Source organism: Grampus griseus, assembly GCF_964374135.1.
Source record: "Grampus griseus genome assembly, chromosome: 15".
Taxonomy (NCBI): Eukaryota; Metazoa; Chordata; class Mammalia; order Artiodactyla; family Delphinidae; genus Grampus; species Grampus griseus.
This window is the reverse complement of record NC_139009.1, coordinates 80,532,780-80,554,441: the sequence shown is the minus strand read 5'-3', so window position 1 is coordinate 80,554,441 and position 21,662 is coordinate 80,532,780. Positions and strand designations below refer to the sequence as shown.

General features: G+C 43.8%; 1 protein-coding gene across 1 annotated transcript in view; it reads right to left on the bottom strand.

Moving 5' to 3' along the window:
- VWA3B (von Willebrand factor A domain containing 3B) overlaps positions 1 to 21,662 on the bottom strand; it is a 252,388-nt gene that overhangs the window by 8,816 nt on the left and 221,910 nt on the right. The window contains exons 25-28 of the mRNA XM_082671774.1: positions 11,304 to 11,415; positions 4,156 to 4,280; positions 2,608 to 2,745; positions 194 to 294 (exon numbers count right to left, since the gene is read on the bottom strand). Of these exons, the coding sequence (XP_082527900.1) occupies positions 194 to 294; positions 2,608 to 2,745; positions 4,156 to 4,280; positions 11,304 to 11,415 (476 nt within the window). The remainder of the gene's footprint in view (positions 1 to 193; positions 295 to 2,607; positions 2,746 to 4,155; positions 4,281 to 11,303; positions 11,416 to 21,662) is intronic.

The window sequence follows — 21,662 nt, the reverse complement described above, 5'->3', positions numbered from 1 at the left end:
ATAGACAAATAACCAGCAGGTAAAAGCTGTGACGTTGAAGGAACAATCGTCATAGACTTGCACTTTGGTAGGAAGTCCTCCACCTTTGCTTTTCTCCCCAAGTATGTCGAGATCGTGGGTCTCAACTCAGAAACAGACTAAAAGTGCCAAGATATAAATAAAATTCAGAAAGTAGAAAGTTGGGTCCACTTACACTTTTGAATCCTCCTGAATTGGGGGTGACTTAATATGAGCGCAAGAGAGGGCGTATTTGTTTTGGCTGATCTTAATAAGTGCACTCCGAGGGCAAAATCCCTGTAATGATACCAAAAGCGTTCATTCAATTTAAATCAGAAATGTCCACAATTCAGATGTAATTTTAACCTAGCTCAACCCACTGTAACAGCTACCAGCCATTATCCTGTTCCGGGCAGCGTAAATGCAGAGTCTAGCTTGATAAGTTTACGCTGAATAAAGGTCATCACTGAGTCCTTCCTGTCATTTCTCCACATCCTGGATCATTTGTCAAGTACACCATTTGTCAAGGTGTGTGTGTGTGTGTGTGTGTGTGTGTGTGTGTGTGTGTGTGTGTGTGTGTGTGTGTGTGTGTGTGTGTGCACGTGCATCCACTGATGTACACGCGCGCACACAAACACACACAGACACACACCTTCATATAACCACCTTCCTTTCTAGCTTAAGTCCAGCCTCGGTCATCTCTTTCCTGGACTTATAAACTATCACCACCACCCCACGCTTATGTCCCACTGTCAGCCCCCGGGTCTCCCAGAATTTCTATCAGAACTGTTCTCAGCGTCCATCCCCAAGACCATGCCGTCTAGTCCAGGGCCCCACTGCCAAGGGGGGTAACCTGCAAGGTCCTTCCTGGGCTCTGAGGCTCTTCCTCAGGGATCCTGGGTCACCAGCTACATCTCTCCCCACACCTGGGACCCACCCACAGGCATCTCGTCAAACGTCCCTTGATCTGCTTTCTCCTCTCTTGCCTGGTAGATGTCCCCAGACCAGGGCCACCTGGCAGAGATACTTCCCACCTGCTGCCCTTCCAGGCTCCTTCAATGTCATCCAAACAGCTCCAGGAAAGTCCATTATCTCTCACGGTTTTTCCTGGGTTGATGAGAAGATGCCCTTTCTCCCTCTTATTCTGTCGGATGGGATACAGTGCTCCTGCGGCCACTGGCTCTGACGGCCTTCACTCATCCATCCTACATTTCATCCCTTCATCCTAAAATTCATTCACCATGACCCCTTCCCTTATGGACATACCCCATGCTACAGTCAAGAATCGATTAGAGATTCACTTTGTTATACAGCAGAAACTAACACAACAATGTAAAGCAATTATACTTCAATAAAAATGTTTAAAAAAAAAGAACTGATTAGATATTTTTGTTCTGTTTACTAGGCAGTTGGGCACAGACATTTAGAGTGCAGGCCACGGAACCAGACTGCCTGGGTTCAAAGCCTGTAACACCGCTCACCCTGGGTGTGACTTCACCTCTCTGCGTCAGGTTCCTTATCTGAAAATGGGGATAAGAGTACCTGCCTCACAGCGTTCTGAGCAGCCAGCTGTTCACTACGTGTGAAGCACCTGGGTTAGTACCTGTGCCACATAGTAAGTGCTGAATAAGTTAGCACGACTCTTTCGTTTGCTGCTTTTCGCTTGCCAATCCATTTTCCAGGCGTATTAAGTGGGCCATCAGAACATGTTATTTCCATTAGAAAACATCGTTCATTCAAGTACCTCATAAAGCAATTGTGAGAACTTGCTGTTCACCAGCAGCGGTACCAGGGATGCAAAGATGGATAGGACCCGGTCCCTGCCTTTAAGGAGCTGGGAGATTGGTGAGGGAGCTGGGGCAGAAGGAAGGCAGGACAGTGTGCAGGGGAACCTGAGGGCCTCAGCAGAGATCAGGCAGCGTCTTCGGGTGACAGAAAGAAGATGGGGAGGGTGGTCCAGGAAGGGTTAAAACACAGGGGCTTGGGAAAGCCCACTGTGTTCGGGAAGCGGTGAACCTTCCATAGGGCTGGTAGCCAAGCTCACGGGGCAGGCGGGGGGGTCAGGCGGGGGTTGGGCTGGGCTTTTCCTTGAGGTTGCCGAGAAGTGTGTGTGTGTGCGCATGTGTGTAGTGGGGGGTGAGGGACAGGGGGCACATCAGGTAGGCAAGTGACATCATCAGATTTGTAAACTGATAATGATTTTTCTTCTAAAACTTTTAGGAAAAATACAGAGGGAACAGCAGCAGTAGCAGCAGGGAGAGAGAGAGAGTGGGGCTGTAAGAACCTGGGGAGGCCCTTGACGAAGCCAGAATTGGCGCGAGCCTCCCCAGACCCCAAACGTGGAACGAGAGCCCCAAAGACCATCTGACAAAGGAGTGAGGAGGCCACGGCGACCTTCGCAAAGACGGATTTTGTGTTGTACAGCGGACAGGACTCTAACCACAGCGGGTGGATGTGCAGGGGGAATAGAAGCAGCCAGGGAGATCGCTCTTTCGAGACGTCTGGCGGTGCCAGGAGAGAGCCAGGCACTGCCTGCAAGAAAGGCAGGGGTAAAAGGAAGCCACTTTCTGCCTAGCGAGAATGTTCTGTTCTGAGTGAAAGTCTACTTACTCTCCGGCTGTTACATTCTAAGACTGTGTAGACTTTATCTTCGGCCACATCTTCATTTGGGACTGCTATGACAACGGCGGGCACGTAGAAGCCAAACCCTCGGGGTATCACAACTTTGGCAAACACATAATCTCCAACCTGTAGATGAGAACATCTTTCACGGCAAATATTTCGCTTATCCATCTTAGAGACAATATTCATATAAGCTTGTTTTAAAACACCCCAAGACGACTAGCAAGTACTGATGCTGGAATTCAAATACGTATTTTTTTTTCCTCAGTTGGAAAGAGTCTCTAGGTCCAAAATTCCCTGGGCTCATTGGGCCACAGCTGGAATTTTGTGACCAGTTTGGGGAAGCCACATTTTAGCAGGGCTTCCCCTGACAAGGGTCTCAGGGACAGTCAGCAAGACGGTGAGGGGTCTAGAAACCATATCTTACAAAGACTGGTCGAAGGAAGCTGTAATGTTTCACATGAGGGCCAGGGAGAGAATGGACGGTGCCCTCCTGTGTCTGAAGGGTTATCGGGGACAGAGGAGAGGAGCAGATTGGTTTAATGTGGTTCCAAAGCTCACACCTGGAGTCCATGGGAAAAAGTCCCAAGAGATAACTTCCAGCAGAAATAAAGTCTTGTGAAGGGTCATACAAAGCTGCAGGGCACCTGTCAGATGGAGAGGATTCACGGTCAGGGGGAAAGTGCACTGATGTGCCCTCTAAGTCTGCCCAAGGGGAGGTGGGAACAGACAACCAGTGTGAATCCTACGAGCACTCCTCAGCACTCTTCCTCCTGGCTCACACTAGCCAAGAAACAGCAGCAGTGCAGCTCTGGGGGGTTTCCTCTCTACACTCTCGCCTTGGTGCGGGGATGAGGATAGCACAGGAGGATGTGCCAGACACGGCACAGCTCTGATGAATTTATAAGCAGAAGAGAACACATCAGCCCGGCTCACCCCTGGAATGCATGTTCAGGGGTAACTGCATTATGGCATGAAGGGCTGGCATCAACTGACTACAACGTCAAGGAAAGGGCTACCTCGGCCTTTGTTATTAAATCTGTTTTAGTATAACCTTCTGCAGTGAAAGCTTCGAGAGCACCAGCAGTTACAGCAACTCCCGCCCACGACCATCCATTGTCTGTAAAGCGACAAGAGCCTCAGGGCAATGCAAGCAGGTCTGTGCGGTCCTGAGCTACTTACCAGGGCGTTAGCAGATCAGGGTCAGGAGCAAAGAAATTGCTAGGCAAGCGGTCATAGGAAGAGGGGCCACTGTTATCCAGAGCTCTAGGAACGGTGAAAAGGGGCCCAGGGGGCTTCCCTGGTGGCGCAGTGGTTGAGAGTCCGCCTGCCGATGCAGGGGACGTGGGTTTGTGCCCCGGTCCGGGAGGATCCCACATGCCGCGGAGCGGCTGGGCCTGTGAGCCATGGCCGCTGAGCCTGCGCGTCCGGAGCCTGTGCTCCGCAACGGGAGAGGCTACAACCGTGAGAGGCCCGGGTACCGCAAAAAAAAAAAAAAAAAAAAGGGGCCCAGGAACAGATGGCTGGAGCAGGTACCTGGAGCAGTGGGCAGGGCATGGCGCCCCCCACAGGTGTGATGAACGAGATGGGCACGACCTTGGTGTCGCCATACCTGAAGCCCACGAGCGCGTGGGTGGGGCTCACACACTTCTTCACAACCCCTGTAAGGAATCACATTTAAAATAAAACAGATAGGCAATGCTTATTCCCTTAGGCTTGCCCCATCCCGTTGGTCAAGCTAAGTTACAGCACTTTGCCTGCTTACATCACTGTGCCCCTTGGTTTCTCCACCAGATAACACTGGATACTCTATGATGCCTGCTGGGGTTGACCAACTCAGAGTGCAGTGCCGTGCTCTGCTCTAGAGCTGAGCTGGGAAGCTAAGAGAATGCGTGGAAACTTGTTCAACCAGCATTACCAGCAGCCATCCTGCTGGGAACACTGTTCCTAGAAATATCCTTTCCCTGGACACTTCCTAACGTCTGATTCCCTTATTTATTTTAGTCATATTTCCTTCTATAATACTTGGAGACAGAAAATCGTTGTTAGTATACACACTACTATATATAAAATAGATAACTAATAAGGACCTACTGTCCAGCACAGGGAACACTACTCAATACTCTGTAATGACCTATATGGGAATAGAATCTAAAACAGAGTGGATGTAGGTATATGTATAACTGATTCACTTTGCTGTACACCTGAAACTAACACAACATTGTAAATCAACTATACTCCAATAAAAATTTAAAAAAGGAAAATCATTGTTAAATTGTGAAAGTGAAAGGAAATATGAATTTTCATCCTCAGCTTTTCATCTAATATTATACACCCCACAGTGTCCCTAAAATGTACAATCAGAAAAGGAAGAAAAAAGGAAGCAAGAAGTTTTCTCGTCTTTTAGTTACGTGCAGAGATTATTGTAACAGGAAAAGAAAATATTGGTGTTAAGGTTCACATATTTCGTCATTTATCCTAGTTGAAATTTATTATATTTTCCCACTTAAAAGGGATTATAAATACTGGGGGGATGTTTTGACTTCCCCGGCAGTAACAGCTGCACTTGGACCCCCTAGTTTGAGACAGAAATGTGCTCGTCCCACTGGGCTCCCACAGCGTGAGTGCCCGGCATCCTCGCCCCAGCTCACACACCGGCGTTCGCAAAGTCCTATGTGCTTTCAGGTGGCAAAGAAACAGCTGCTGATTTTCATCTCAAGTCCAGGTGTCTTGTTTTAAATGGCCAAAGAAAGGGAAAACTTATTTTTTTAAAAAACACCACACACACATGAAAACCAGCTTTATATTGTCTGTTTTCTTATTGGACTAGATGTTCGGTTTGGCTTCTGAAATATTCTTTACAAATAGTTCACACATTTTCTACCATAAACTGACTCTACCCTTTTAATTAGGAAAACGAACACTATTTTTTAGAAAGAATTCCTATTATGAAAACGAAGAACCTCTCTGAGTTGAGGAGAATCCTAGCATCCCCAAGCACACAAGCCCATCCCAACCTACCCCGACCCCGGCCCTGCCCCAGGCAGGGGTAAAGGTCTGGGCTGCCAAGATGACCTTGTTGGCCAGTGGGACCCTCCTCAAATTCTTAGCCTTTGGGACTTTGCAGAATCCAGTCTTAAACCTGGGATGCAGTTTTTCAGGTATCTGCCTCAGGTGAGTAGCCGTGTGACTGTACGGCCTGCGGCGTCTAAGCCATGTATCAGCTGCCTTTTACAGAAAAAGGCTGCCGACCCCTGCTCGAGACCGTTAGACCTAGACTTTTGGTATGTTACTACCAGCTCTTTTTTTTTTTTTTAAATCTCTTTCCTCATCTTTTATTCTGATAACAAGCAAAATAGCTCACTTAGTGTCTTGCATTTTTTTTAAATTTTATTTTATTTATTTTTTTATACAGCAGGTTCTTATTAGTCATCCATTTTATACATATTAGTGTATACATGTCAATCCCAATCTCCCAGTTCATCCCACCACCACCTCCCCCCGCCACTTCCCCCCTTGGTGTCCATACGTTTGTTCTCTACATCTGTGTCTCTATTTCTGCCCTGCAGACAGGTTCATCTGTGCCATTTTTCTAGGTTCCACAAATATGCATTAATATACGATATTTGTTTTTCTCTTTCTGACTTACTTCACTCTGTATGACAGTCTCTAGATCCATCCACATCTCTACAAATGACCCAATTTCGTTCCTTTTTATGGCTGAGTAATATTCCATTGTATATATGTACCATATCTTCTTTATCCATTCATCTGTCGATGGGCAATTTAGACTACCAGATCTTTTATGTTCCAATCTCTGCAGATGTGGACCTTTGTTCGCCTCCAGAAATCAGTGTAGTTTCTTCCAATCTAACTCTAGAACCAGCCTCACGGTGTTGACACCTGGCTGTCCTCCAAGGCGGGAGGACCCAGAGCTGCTGGCCTGTTTGGTCATGGCTCAGCCTCTGCACTTACCCCTTCTCCACCTCATTAAGGAGTTGCTACCATTTCTAGGCCCTGATTCAAGATCAGCTTCCGATTTTTGGCTGCCCTTACACTGCAGCTTCTCTTTGCCCTCAGCCTCAGAGAGGTGAGATGGTGTTTCCTACTCTGAAACGTCTCCTGGGACCATGTTAGGGGACTGGGCTCTGGAGGTTGGACCAGCAGGCAGAAAGAAGCATCTCTACTCCGTCATCTTCCTGGGTACGAGTGGGCCTCCCCACCTCAGTCAGGGGGCTCTCCTATACCCAGGTGCGGGGGAAAAGGGGGCACACCTTAGTTGAGACCTTCAGCAAAAACACTGCCTATGCCCAGAGGTCAGGGGAGTGAAGAAACAGTCTAGGCAGACAGCATGGGTGAGTTCATTTGGTGAAAAAAGCAGGAATGGTTTTCAATCTTCGCTCCAAACAGGAATTTCTCAGGCTGGAGAGCGGATTTTTTTTTTAACCTCTGGCTATAAGAACCTTCCGATATTCACAGCCCAGCTTGCATCCCATTTCCTGAAAAGGGCGTCAGTTCTGCTCCACCAGAAGCGTCCGCTCCACCTGTCCCCCTCCACTGAATGCCAGCCTACACGTCTAGTCATCACATTCTCTTCTTCTTTAGTCTCAGAGGTTTCCTTTAGAGCGCACTGTGCTGGTTTTTGCCTTTTCAAATTGCTCTTAAAGTTTGAAAGCTGTTGTTAAAGTTTTTAAACTGCAAGCGCTCCCTCTACCCCCAGGTGAGGACCCCAGGTGAGTTGTTTATATCTCCCAAGAGGAGATAATAGAAAAACTCTACAGGTAATGAACACTTGCCAATTTCAAGATGCTGTACATTATCATATTTAATCTACACCATGATCTTACGGGGGGTTTAACTGTTTTAAATCTCATTTGGCAAGATAAGGAAACAGGCTCAGAGAACTTCAGTGATTCCAGTCACACGGCTGGTAGAGGCAAGAGGCAGACTTCGAATAAATAAAAACTTAGGATTGTCTGACCCTAAATCATGACCCCTGAGAAAGTATTCAGTCCTCCCCCGCCCCAACCTTTTTCTTCCGTTATAACTTGTTCCAACGACATAGTGCAGAAATCTTGCAACCCAGACTTTTCGTCACTGAATTTCCTGAGATAAAATGCTGCTTCTTGCTAAACAATGGGAAGGATGACCCAGTTCCTACAAATAATGATTTAAAATAAGGTTCTGAAGTGTGTCTGCCTCCCTGCCTTTCAGCATCCTAATAAGCCAGGCTACCAGCTTGTCCCTTCTGTTCTGCACGACGCAATCCTTCCTCAACTAGTGAATCCACACTGACCCCTGAATAGAGTTAGCCAGACGGAAATCCCTGCCCTGATTCCCAAGGATGGCAGCAACAACTGGGTCAGCTCTGCTCCAGTGTAGACCTGGCCTCGAGCAATGGATGCTCTGATCCCATCGCTCCAAAGCCACCTTCTGCTCAGATACATTTTAAAGCTATTTTTCATTAAAAACATTTAGGAGGTTTTGAACAAAAGTTATCAGAAAAGGAGTCATCAGTGAATATCATGCCACAAAACTCTATTTGGCCTTCTTTTTTGTAAGGGGTAAAAATAGTCACCTGCAGTGACCAGGTGATCTAAATGAACATCACTAATGAGGACACCTGGACATCATGTGCCTTTGGATAGGCTGCCCTGAGAGGGATGTGGCATCAATGATATCACATAACATTTTGGCTGGAAACACTTAACCTGAATCTAATTTAACCCAAATTGAGGAACATTCCATAACATAATTGACCTTACTGTTAAATAATGTCAGTATCATGAAAGATGATGGAAAAGGCTAGAGAATGATCTAGATTAAAGCAGACTAAAGAGAAATAACTAAATGCAATAACAATTCTGAATTGGGACCTATACTAGAGGAAAAAAATGCTATAAGGGCTATTCTTGGCATAATTAACCAAATTGAAATATATAGATAAAACTATATAATATTAACTTTCCTGAATTTTATAACTTGACTGTGGTAATATTAAGACAATACCCTTGTTCTTGAGAAATACATGTATCAAGGGGCAAAGGGGCATGATGTTACCTAATCTCAAATAGTTCAGGATAAAATAATGTGTGTGTTATGGTAGAGGGAAGGAGAGAGAATGGAAAAATAAAATAATAGATTGGTAAAATAAATGTGACAAAATGTTAAAAATTGGTAAATCTGGGTAAAAGTATACAGGAGTTCTCTATTATTCTTGCAAATTTTCTGGAAGTTTAAAATTATTTTTTTTTGAAAAAATAACTCTATGAGTGTAAAACAGAGTTGAAGTTCCCAGTTAAAGACAAGATACATTGACTTTGTGGGGGGGAGGGGAGTGTAAAGGGGGGCTGTGGGGAGGGAAACAGAAACTAAGTCCATCCTTAACCGATGCATCATCATTTAATTCAGCTGAGTCAATATTTACTAACTAGCCACTAATCAAAATAACTGATTATATGACTAAATTCAAGTGTTTATTATGTTATTACCTTTTTTTTTTTTTTTTTTCTGGCCGCACTACACGGCTTGCAGGATCTTAGTTCCCTGACCAGGGATTGACTGAACCCGGGACCTGGCAGTGAACATGCCGAGACCTAACCACTTACCACCTGACTGCCAGGGGATTCCCATCAAATATTTATTACCTTTCAAGTGACTTATCTGAGCCACAGATTAAAAATTCCCAAAGGGCCAAATCCCATGGAGCTATTAGGACTGTGCGTTCTCTGCTTCTAGCTGCATATTTAAAAACAACCAGGGCAATAATCATTGCTGGCATGGCCTTAGGTATTGCATGTGGCTACATGTTACCTGTTTCCTCTACTCCCCCAGATCAGCAGTGGTAGGTCTTCTGCATTTCCTTATTACGCAGGGATGGTTGGGGGAAAAGTTTGAGCAGTATTATTTTTTTCTGGGACCCTGGCCGGCAAACTGATCTCAAGCCCTAGTCCAGCCATTTGGAATCCTGTCATTTTCAGCACTTTCATTCAATTGCTAAATTAGCCTTGGGTCCTGCTCCGTGACTCAGATTCAGAAAACCAAGCAGGGGTGGCCTCCTATGATCACCGCTCAGTGAATCTAAGCCCCAGAGAAATAGGAGGTTCTCAGGCCCTGCTCTTGCAAAGCAGAGTTTCATGCCTCAGCCTAGGAGCTCATCTCAAATGCCTGGATCCATTTTTCTCTCAACCAGTCAACTTCAAAGCACATTTACCAAATTTCAAATAAAATATCCCAGTTATAAGTTCTACACATATGCCTGCTGGAAACCCAAACTCCAGATGAAGCATTTTTCTCACTTAAAAAGCAGATTAAATTAAGTTTAATAAAGAACTACTTAACTGGTGATTGACAGATAATGCCTACGTTAAGATCAGCTATATTTTGAGGTACAGTCTTTCTGCTTGACAGCTCTTCCTCAGGGTTCTTTCTCTAAGCTCTCTTTCCCAATAGGCCTTTACCATGATTTCAATGACTACTTTTGTGCTGACGTGGCAAAAATCTCTATCTCCCGACAGAGTTCCTCCTCCAGACTCTGGACCCATTATCTCCAATTGCTTCTCTGACAACTTTAGCGTCTTGTGGTGCACCTACAATTCGTCACATCCCAGACACACCTCGTTATCTTCCTGTCCATACCACCATCTCCTACAGGTACCATCCTTTACCTTATGACCCACGCCAGGGACCCGAGTGACATCCTAATCCACTCCGTATGTACTCTTCACACAGCGCTGGGAGGGATCTTTTTAAAACTTCAAGTGTGATTGTGTTTCTTCCTGCTTTAAATGTGACTCCCCAATAAAGTTCAAACCTCTTAACATAACCCTTTATGAACAGCCACACACTTACCTCTCCGAAGAGCTTTCTTATTTTCTACCCTTCCCTTGCATTCTAGGTTCCAGCCATAATCTATTTTATTTCTCCAGGCATATAAAATGTTTTTCTTCACCTCTAGATCTTCACACGTATCATTTTCATTATTCATGAAGCTCTTGCTTAACTTCACCTGGCTGATTCCTTCAGGATCACATGCCCCAGAAAGTCTTGGGCAAACCCCTCGGGTCCAGTCACACTGGCCTCTTCCTTCAAGGAAGAGGGTGTCATGGGCACTCCATCCTCAGGACTTCGTACTGCTGTTCCCTGTGTTTAGAACTCTCCCTGAGATAATCTCATGGCTCCTTTTTAAAGTCCTTAGTAATGTGTTGCCTTCCCTGGAAGCTCTTCCTTGACCACCATATCTAGAATCGCGAGCTTCACCTCTGACACGCTCAACCCTCTTCGTGGCTTCATTTCCCTTCATAGCCCTGTGTCTGACACACTACGTATTTTACTTATTTGGTTGCTTGTCTGTCTCCTCTACTTGCATGTAAGCTTCATGAAAACAAGGATTTTCTTCTGGGGTCTGCTCACTACGCCAGACCAGCACCTTAGGGATATTACATATGTGGAACATAGTAGGTATGTAGGAAAACTTTACTAAACAAAAGAAAGATTAAAGTAAGTTTTTCTGGCTGTTACTTCCCCACAAATATGGGGAGAAACTTCATCATTTCATTTTAGAAGTGGAATACCTCAGCATAGCTCATGAAGTGTCAGTGTGCTAGGGAAAGCATAGTTTGAGAACTTCTGGTTCCCAATATCATATTATGTCACAAAGGAATCTTACAAAATAAAATACCTACCTGGAAAATAAAAGCCATTTTCATCACATCTTGCAATAACCTTCTGGCCTTTGAGTGGATCCAGTTTTTTGGATTTGTTTTTCTTTGTTGGAGTTCCTTGAATTTTCTGTTGCTAAAAAAAAAAATAAAACATTAATAGTTGATAGAAAAAGTAAGTGCAGACAGTGAAAGTCACAGATACAGGATAGCATGCGATTCTTTACTTAGAATCACACTGTTGAGGAATTACAGGACATGCATATACTGTATACTCACTCTGGAGTACTTTCTGTTCTATGCTGTTGGGAACAGCCTTTTAAAACTGAACTGATATGGGAAACACTGCACATAGAAAATGAGGCAGAATTTACAGTCTAAATCTAATCAAGCTTTGTTAAAACAAAACAAAAAAAGGCAGCCTTTTCTGGAGAATTTAAACAGGATCCAGAGTTTTAAACTATAATATTCAATATATGCATACACGATCCAAAATGCAACATACAAAAGAAGCAAGCAAACATAACCAATTCTCAAGGTAAAGGAAATCAACAGATCACAGTATTTAGATGGCTCAGGTGTCGGAATAATCAGATTAAGATGCAAATCAGCAGTTATAACCATAGTACCTGAGGTAAAGGTAAATACTCTTGAAATGAACAGTAAGGTAATTGTTTTCAGCTGAGAAAAAGGAACTATTAAAAAAACAAATGGAAATTTTAGAAGTAAAAACAAACCCAACCATAGCTGGAAGGGCTAAATAGCAGAATTGATACGATGGAGGAAAGAGACCTGAAGACAAATGAACAGAAATCATCCAATCTGAAGAAAGAGAAAAAAAGATATTTAAAAATGAGCAAGGGCCTTCGTGTTCCAGATAACCCCTTCAAAGCCCAGCTCAGTTATAATCTCTCTGGGAAGACTTCACCCCCAGGCAATTTCAGAAAAAATGAAGGAAAGTACTGCTCTGTTATTTCCAAATGCTACCACCTGAATCAACACTTGGAGTGAATGTGATTGTTGTGTCCATTACAGGAAGAAACTGGTAGCTTCATTTTTGATCTGTAAAGTCCAATTCCATCTAAAGTCCTATCTTCTATGCTAGATGACTGATCATCAGTAGAGAGACCCAATCTCCACTACTCCTCCAAAAAACCCCCAAAAGCCTCCATTCCATCATCCAGAAAAGTCATTATTTTTGATTTCCAATCAATGTGAGGACCAACGATCTTGTAAAATAAATTTAAAATGAATTATTGGAAAACAAAATAAAAAACAGACATATAGTGTTTGGGTTTCTAGGTAAAATCTATTTAAGAATTCTGAAAAGCAACTGGTAGCAAATGGGTTGGAAAAGAAGACAAGAATTCAAAGTACCACCAAATTGGTAGGGTGTTTACCATTTTTTTCCTCTGGTATTCCCTGGCCTGACCTCAAGACAGCCCAAAACACAGAAGTGGGCTCCAGGGTATAGACAGAGAGAGTTCTAAAAGAAGCCCTCTAGTTCTGGCTTGAGGAATGGGAAAAGGAACTCCTAACCCTTGGAGAGAATACAGAAATCCTTCTCCCCTTTCTCCCTCCATACTCAGACCTCAGTCCCTAAGCAGCTCTGTGCAGTGGCAGCAGTGTTGGCAATACGAGCCTGGAGGAGCCAAAACCCTGCAGGAGTGGAATCTTCTTGCTCCAACAGGGTGGGTGAACCCTCACTGTTCTCTCTCTCTATGTATCTAGCCTCTGTTTGGTCCCAAAGGCAAGCACAATATGTGGAAGCACGCGACTGAGTTAGGGACATAAAACCCTGGACTTCTGGCTGAAGGACTGAAAAGAGGAACCCTAGGAAACCAGAAATTACTTGGGAAGGCCAAGTATTACCCCAATACCAAAACAGGCAAAGACATCACAAGAAAAAGAACACTACAGTCCTATATTCCTCATGAATATAGATGCAAATATCTCTTAAGAAAATATCAGCAAAAAATCCAGCAACATATGAGAAGAATTACATACAATGACCAAGTAGGAGTCATCCAAGGAATGCAAAGCTAATTTAACATCCATAATTATGCATCCACAATTAATGTAATACTCCAAATTAATACAGTAAAGAATAAAACCATATTATTATCTTAATGCATGAAGAAGGCGCATCTGACAAAATCCAACAGCCTTTCATGATAAAGATGCTCAACAAACCAGGAATAGAAGGAGACTTCCTCAACTTGATGAAAAGCATCTGTAAAAAGCCTACAGCAAGCATGACACTTAATGGAGAAATATGGGATGATTTCCCCTTAAGATCAGAAACAAGGCCAGGTACTCTTGCAACTTCTACTTAACATTGTACTTGATGTTCTAGCCAGTGCAATCAGGCAAGAAAAAAATAAAGGCATCCAGATTGGAAAGGAACGGGTAAAGTTGTCTTTCTTCATAAATGATATAACCCTATACGTGGAAAACCCTGAGGAAAGCACATAAACACTACTAGAGTCAACAAGTTTTGCAAGATGTCATGATGCAAGTTAAATATACAAAAAAGAAAAAATTGTATTTCTATGTACTAATAATGAACAGTCTGAAAATAAAATTAAGAAAAGAATTCCATTTATAGAATCAAAAAGAACAGACTAAGGAATAAATTTATCAAAAATATATGAAAAGCTCATACACTGAAAACTACAAAACCCTGCTGAGAGAAATGACAGATCTAAGAAGCTGAATATCATGTTCATGGATGAGAAAACTTGAAATTGTTAAGATAGTCATTTTTACCAAACTGATCTATAGATCCTACATAAATCAAACAAAATCCCAGGAATTTTTTTTTGGCCAAAATTGAGATGCTGATCTTAAAATTTACACATAAATGTAAATGACCCAGAAGAGCCAAAATCATTTTGAAAAAGAACAAACCTGGCGGACTTACTCTTCTTAATTTCAAAACTTACTGTAAACCTTCAGTAATCAAGAAAGTGTGGTCCTGAATTAAGGATAGTCATATGATCCATGGAACAGTATTCAGAGTCCAGAAATAAATCCTTACATTTATGGTCAACTGATTTTTGACACTTTGGAAAAGCTTTTGGCAGTTTCTTTAAAAATTAAACATAAACTTACTGTATGCCCTGGAAATACCACTATTAGACATCTAGCCAAGAGAAATAGAAATTTTTATCACACAAACACTTGTATGTGAGTGTTCATATCAGCATTATTCACAGTAATGGAAAGATGGAAATAATCCAAACGTCAGTGGACTGGGGAAATGGGTAAACAAAATGTGGTATATCAATGCAATGGAATGTTACTCAGCCATTTATATACGAAACTTACAGAAAACACAAACTTATAGAGACAGAAATTGATTAGTGGTTACCTGGGGCTTGAGGTGTAAATGGAGACTGACTCCAAATAGGCATGAGGGATCTTTTCTGGGTGATGGAAATGTTCTGAAACTGGATTGTAGTGGTGGTTGAAGCTCTGTCAGTTTTGCTAAAAATCACTGAATTGAAATAGGCGAATTTTATGGTGTGAAAATTATATTTGTATACATCTGCCTTTTTCAAAAAGGTTAAAATAGGCAGCCATCTACTTCTTGTTTCCTCTGTGTAACTGCTCAAGGTATTTTGCAGATAGTGGGCTGAAGAAGCAAATGAACATAGAAGTTTCTGAATCTACTCTTAAATCAAAAAATAAACAAAATAGGCCTTTTTCTTCAAATTGCTGTATTGTAGAAAATGGCGGTTTCCCCCCCAGATTTTTTTCCTTTTTTTCCTTTCTTGACCCTTAACTTACTAATTTTTGGATTTCTCAAAGAAATTAGTCCTCCAACCCAATCAAAGCACCCAGTGACATCATTCACCAGCTTCTCATCTTTGCAGACCATCAAGTGACCCTCTTCTCCATGACACAAAGCCAATATAAACTGTTTTCACATGCACTTTGATGCCATCTTTTTTGCACTGCTATAGCTATATCGTCAATAAAGTATTCGATGCATATTTTATGAGTTCATCTGCTGGTCTTCACTTAAGCAAGTCTCTAATTTATGAGGCAATTGACAATAAAAATTTAAATAACTTCAGGTGGTGTGAACACCACTTACTCTTGGGTCATGATTCATGTTCAGTATGGTTTGGGCTCCTGAAACCTGCAGCTCATTTCCCTGGTGCACTGACATAACTGAGCATTTTGCAGCCATCTATCATTTGTATCTGTTTGGTGATACTTTTCAGGTTCACTAAAAGAAGTGGGAGTATGCTTTATTTCCTGGGAGCTGAAAAGTTAGAGCTAGGTCCTCAGGGAAGAAATAATGAACTAAGGGCTTAAAGTCTCTTGCAGGATGGTGGGATATGATCAAGTCTTCAGACCTGTGTTGCTTGTAGCCTATGTGGTCACAGACAAAAATGTAAGATGAACACCACCCTTTTGTTTATGATGTTCCCATCTAGTTGAATTTTGCTGGGGACCCTCTATTCTCATGGAATTCCTATTTTTACAGATGTACTCAATACGTCAAAGAGGATGGCCCAACATCATTGGTAGCTGATGAATGTCATCTGCCTGTTCCTGGGCTTCACTCAGAGAAGAAACCTAAGCACTCCTTCCCGTGGGCAATCAGAATGACCTCCTGCCCATCTGAAATGGCCTCAAAGGGAGGAGACTGGACCAGGGGACAGGAGAAATGGGACTGAGCGCTGTCCAGGTGGCTGTGTGACTTTGGGCAGTCTGTTCACATTTCTGGGCTTCAGTTTCTACATGTGCAAAATACGGGGATAAAATAAATGATCTCTAACATCCTCTCATATCTGTCCAGGAGAGTCTAGGCCTTACTAGCCTTTCTGCAGTGCTGGGAAAACTGTCAGGCTATGTGTGTACACGGACAGGAACACAAGCAGGATACCCTTGCTTGTGGTTTTTACAATATAAGGGACATGTAATGGCCAGAACTGTGACATGAACAGCAGTGTTTTCCATCATAATACTCCAAAGAGATGCCCACACCAGTTTCCTACAGTCAGTTCCTGGACGGAAGATTCCAGGCACAGTATATTCTCATTATTGATGCAATTTAGAATCTTGAGAATTTGGAATAAGCCAAATTCCATCAGCTGTTGCATAAATACCTCACCTGTACATAAAGTGAACCTCCAAAGCCACCTTACTTCACACCATCAGTGTTCATATCAAAGACCAATCAGCCAGGGAGGCGCTGTTGGTCCCTGAGGCATCAGACAGTCTTATCACCTCCAGACCAGTGACAACCTGTTACTACAAAAGATGTCCACATCGATTCCAGAAAGCGATTTTTCCCCTTTAGGTTTCATCAACAGACCAGACATTTATTAGAACCTATGCCTAGATACATTTAAAACTCCTTTTCAAAATTCTAAATGAGTGTAATCACATAATTTACTTAAATAGCCCCTTTTTATCTCTAGATTCCAAATACTGATTCTCTCAATACACTAGCCAGAAGCTAACCAATGTGACTGCTTTCTACAGTTTCACATGTACAAATCTGGGAAGTCAGTTGCCAGAAATCATCAGGGAACCTCTTCTTTTTTTTTTTTTTTCCCATAGTTGTCACTCACTTCCCAATTCATCTGATATAGGAAAACCACTCACTCTGTGAGGACCTTCCCTGCAAGGGCAGCAGCAACGGACGGAAGCGATACAGAGGGCTGCCGGTGTTCATTTTTAACACACTGAAAATGCCACCTAAGAAACTGCCTTTTTAAATCGCTGAAAAGTATCACCTCCCATTCGAGTCATTCACACATCTGTGAGTTTACCTGAAAGAATCATTACAGCTACTAAAGGGCTTTGCGTACTCACATTCACTCTGCTCTTGTTTCCAACAGTTACTACTATTGGCAAGAATTCATTTCTGGCTGTTTCCACAGGACGTAGCTTTATGGAAGGAACTGTTCACTGTACACTCAGTGATTCTTCCATATCCCTGCAGAGGCAACTCAGCTACACCACAGATAGAGCAGAGAAGCCGTGGTGAAACAAATCAACAGGGCCAGCATTAATACAATGGTTCATTCACAGAAATAGAGCATTGGTCTCCCAGGATGGAAGGACATCGATCAGGGCAGCTAGACACACCATCCCTTCAGCCACAAAGTTGACAGCACCTTTCCAGAAAGATGATATCCTGCTGTTTTTGAGTCTTGCCAAAGACTTTAGAGACCCCTTACAGCCCATACTAGAGGACATTAGCTTCCCTGTTCCTTTCCTGCCATCAGTCACCTATGCACGTGCACAAGACAAGCATGCTACTGGGCTTTAAAATGAAATCTATGGGGACTTCCCTGGCAGTCCAGTGGTTAAGACTCTGCACTTCCAATGCCGGGGGTGTGGGTTCGATCCCTGGTCCAGGAGCTAAGATCCCACATGCTGCACGGTGCGGCCAAAAATAAAATAAAATTAAAATTAAAAATAAAATAAAATAACATTCTTTACAAAAATAAATTAAAAAAAAGAAATCTATGGAGGACAAGGGGATGGAGAATGAGAGAACAAGAAATGCTAGCACTAGATAAATAAGCTGACCCATCTCTAGGTTCAAGTGCCTGGGAGTCACTGCGTGCCAGTTTCAGTGAGGAAGTCAGATAGGCAATGATGCTGGCAGTTAGGGATGCTGTCCACCGGATAATTTGATTTTGCCTTGTCTCCAAAATTCAGAGAATCCAATTCACTTCTTTGCCAGATTCAATTATCAGAGGGTGCAGATCAGGATCCAACATGGTTTACCCTCCTTTCATTTCATTACTTAGTTTCAAGGTCATGCTCTCAGGTTTGCACTGGTGGAGTAAAGTTACTAAATGTTTGATGCTTTAGAATTTTCCATTTAACAAACGACATGTTTTCACATCAGGTACACAATGTACTTCCATGATGTAACTAGAACTAGTCTTCGGCTCAAAATCTTGTCGTAAAACCACTATATTTTTTCCTGCCCCAAATCACTGGACTCTGCTGGACCCAATCCCCAAACTGTACTAGCGGCAGTTCCAATGGCTTGTCTGTCCATGCTTTGTCCTTAAAGCCAAGTAAAGTCTGTGACTGTGCTAATCAAGATAATACACGTAGTGTCAGGCATGTTCTGACCTTTCCTCTCGCTAGGATACCTAATTATAAGACCAGAATACTTGCAAACTGTCTCTGAATAATTCAACTCTTTTTAAACCTCGGTGAGGAGGACAGAGCCAGCCTGGAGCATTTTCTGACATTCACTATCTCTCCCTTCATTTAGATTTAGAGGGGTTTCTCCACCATGAGAGTATCCAGGGTCTGCATCCCTTTTGGAAATGGGTTCTGGAGAGAAAATGAGAAAAAGACCTTACAGGAAAACATAAATCAGGGATGGCAAACTCCTGCCCAGCCCCTCTAGGCAGCGGAGTGACCGACCCATGGTAAAGAACTGAAAGGACTTGGATAGGCTATTTGCATTTTAACAGGAGTCAAACCATAAGGCTAAAGAAGTGAAGCTCTAGGTGGAATTTCCTGCCTCAGCCCCTCCAGTCTGAAGAGGAAGCTAAGACTCCTTGCAAGACCTCTCACAAGCACAGCAGGTCGGCGCTGGGCTCCCGGGGACCCTGAGGACACCGTGTGTGAGCCCAAGGCTTAAGGCGGAAGCTGCGGCCAGGAGGACGTGCAGAGAGAATTATCGTCCCCTTTCAGAAGCCTCAGGCGCTTAGCCGTGCTTTAAAATCCAAAGCAGCATAGGGACGTGCTTTTTCGGAGCTGTTTCCCCCTCCTCCTCAGGGAACATCATAACTTTAGGAAACACAGCGTGAGCAACACGTGTCCCCAAAACTTCTGTGCGGGTTTCCACTTCCCCTCTCCGGGGGCTGCTTCCTGAGCAGATCAGGACTGGTGAGCTGCTTGGCCTTCCCCTCTTCCCGATGTGGTTCCTGTGCTGTGTGAGGGGCTGCTTAGGAAGCACAGGAAACAATTACAGGATGATGCCCTGAACTACCAGACAGCCCCCAGACAGGTCCCCAGCACTGAGCAAGGGAGAAGACTTAACCACTCTGACAGTCAAATCTCCAGTCAAATTTCAGTCAATAGCAACTCAAAGGGCTTTTGTGGGAGGCTAAACTAACTTATTTTGGGTGGTTTTTTTTTTTTTTTTTGGTAGCAGCAAAGGAACCTAATAAATATGCATTAGATGCTGAATCGAACGATCTCCCTAGCTTGAAGAGCACACTTGTAACATCTTCTCAGGGAACACTCCCTTGTTGCTCTTTTAGGGAAGAATCAAAGAGAGAAAAACTTGGAATGTTTTAAGTATTTAAACCTGAAAATTATTACAGCGCTGTGGCCTACAATTCGGTTGTTACTGACGTAGTTATCTACAGGCAGCTACTCCAGAGATGCACCACAGCCATACGCTGGAGTCGCTTCTATGTCATTGCCTGCAGCGTGGACCACCGCCAGCTGTTTGCTGTGGTTGTATACAGATACCTCACACGAGGTGATGGCATAAAAAGAAATGCTGAGCCTTTAAGAAAACTTTTCAAGAGATCTCTGTGCTGGTTACTCTGGGCCATCCACCTGCCCCCAGGTCCATTCCCTGCCCTGCTCCATGCCCCAGGAGGCTGACCCCCAAGGACAACATGACCCAAGTTCTCTTGTTGGCTGACTTTCCAATAGGCTGAGCCAATGGGAGGCGAGAGGTTGGAGGGCAGCAGGGGGAGGAAGACAGGGGTATTGGCTCTGGGCTCCCTCCGTGCCCTTTGTCTCTCTAGGAATACCCCCTACTCTGGCTAGTGGACTTCGCTCTTACAGGCTCCAGTAGCACTATTTCCCTCCACCTGTCAAGTCTGGGGGTGGTGACAACTTCCTGCTATTGCCAGTGCTGGGGTGAAACCCCTTTTGGCTGCCTTAGACCTGCCTCTGCCTCTGCAAATTAATGTTTCTTCACTTGAAGTGACTGAATGGGATTCTGTTTCCTGCCTGGACCCTCCTGATAAGCCCTCCACATTCAGTTCTCCTCCTTCAGACTGGGAGGTCAATGACCATCCCCAAACCTGTTTAGGGTAGAACTCATCCCAATGAAAAAAGACGAGCCTTGTGGCAAAAGAGTGCTAGGGTCCACCCAGCTGAAATCTCCAGCCAGGATGGCTGTCCTCAGCTTTAGAATGAAAAGACAATCTGGCAGTGATTTTTGTCCCTGGAGCTGATACCCTCCTTCCCACTCCTAAACATCAGGATACTAGACAGAAAACTTTCTGGATACTATTTAGAGCTGGTGGGAGTTTTTCTTCCCTTCTGTGAATTTCCTTCAGTGGCTGGTCTTCCTGAGTAGGATCCTCTCCTTAAATCCCCAGCTAACTGGGGCATGATCACGGCACGGCAGCATCTTCTCTTTGGCATCCTCGCCCATCCCATCCAGGCACCTCACTCTCTCTGGGATTTCAGTCTCACCCTGGCCACATGTCCTACCATTATCTCTCAGGAACCCATCAGGGGTCTGGTTTCCATATGTTAATGTATCACCAAGGCACTGGCCTGAACGTGCACGTGTCATTCTTTGTGTGATGGCATCACTGATGCACAACCCACACCTGCTAATTCCCCACCCTTGCACCAGGGGATCTTCTGTGTCACTGTCACTAAGGAGTCAGTCCTCCTACCAGACCCAAGTATCAGCAGAAGAGACTAAAGGTTTTACTTGTGGAATGAGAAAGCCTGGCTAGTCATAAAGGGTTAAGGTGTGATGCCTCCGTTCTCCCCTTAAAGAGGGAATAATGAGAGCTGCAAAAGGATGGGTTACAATGCAAGAATGACAACTGGTCCAATTATTATTTGGGAGCAGATATAACAAATGATGCTACTTATTCTGACTTCATTTTATATACAACTCAAAGAAATTTCTCTCTAAGTCTCCCCAACTAATGTTCTCCTGTGTAGTGTCAAAGTCACAACCCAATATAATGTTTTCAAATCCAAGTGGTCTCTTTTCGTCCCTTCATTCTCCCATTCCCATCTCACCCAGCCTCACCCATATCCTCCCTCCTGCTGTGCATTTTCCTAACACTCTCTCCTGGACATTTTTCCACGGAGTGGACCACTCAATTAGTCATTTTTCAAAGCTAGAGACTCCACATTCCTTGCCAGTCTCAACTTGGAAAAGAAACCACGTGCAGCCAGCTGTGTAAGTACATTTCTGAGGCCTCTATTAGGGTTGTTTAGAGCTACTTAGAATTTAACAAGATTTTCTGCCTCCGAGTTTTTCAAGGCAGCCAAGGTTGGGTGCAGAAAGCCCGTTGGATCTTTCTGGGTCTGGATTCTGTGGGATTCTGATTGTTCTGGAGAACAATCCTTATTTACTAAGAAAATGCTGCAGGACAACATAGCTGGAGCTGCCCT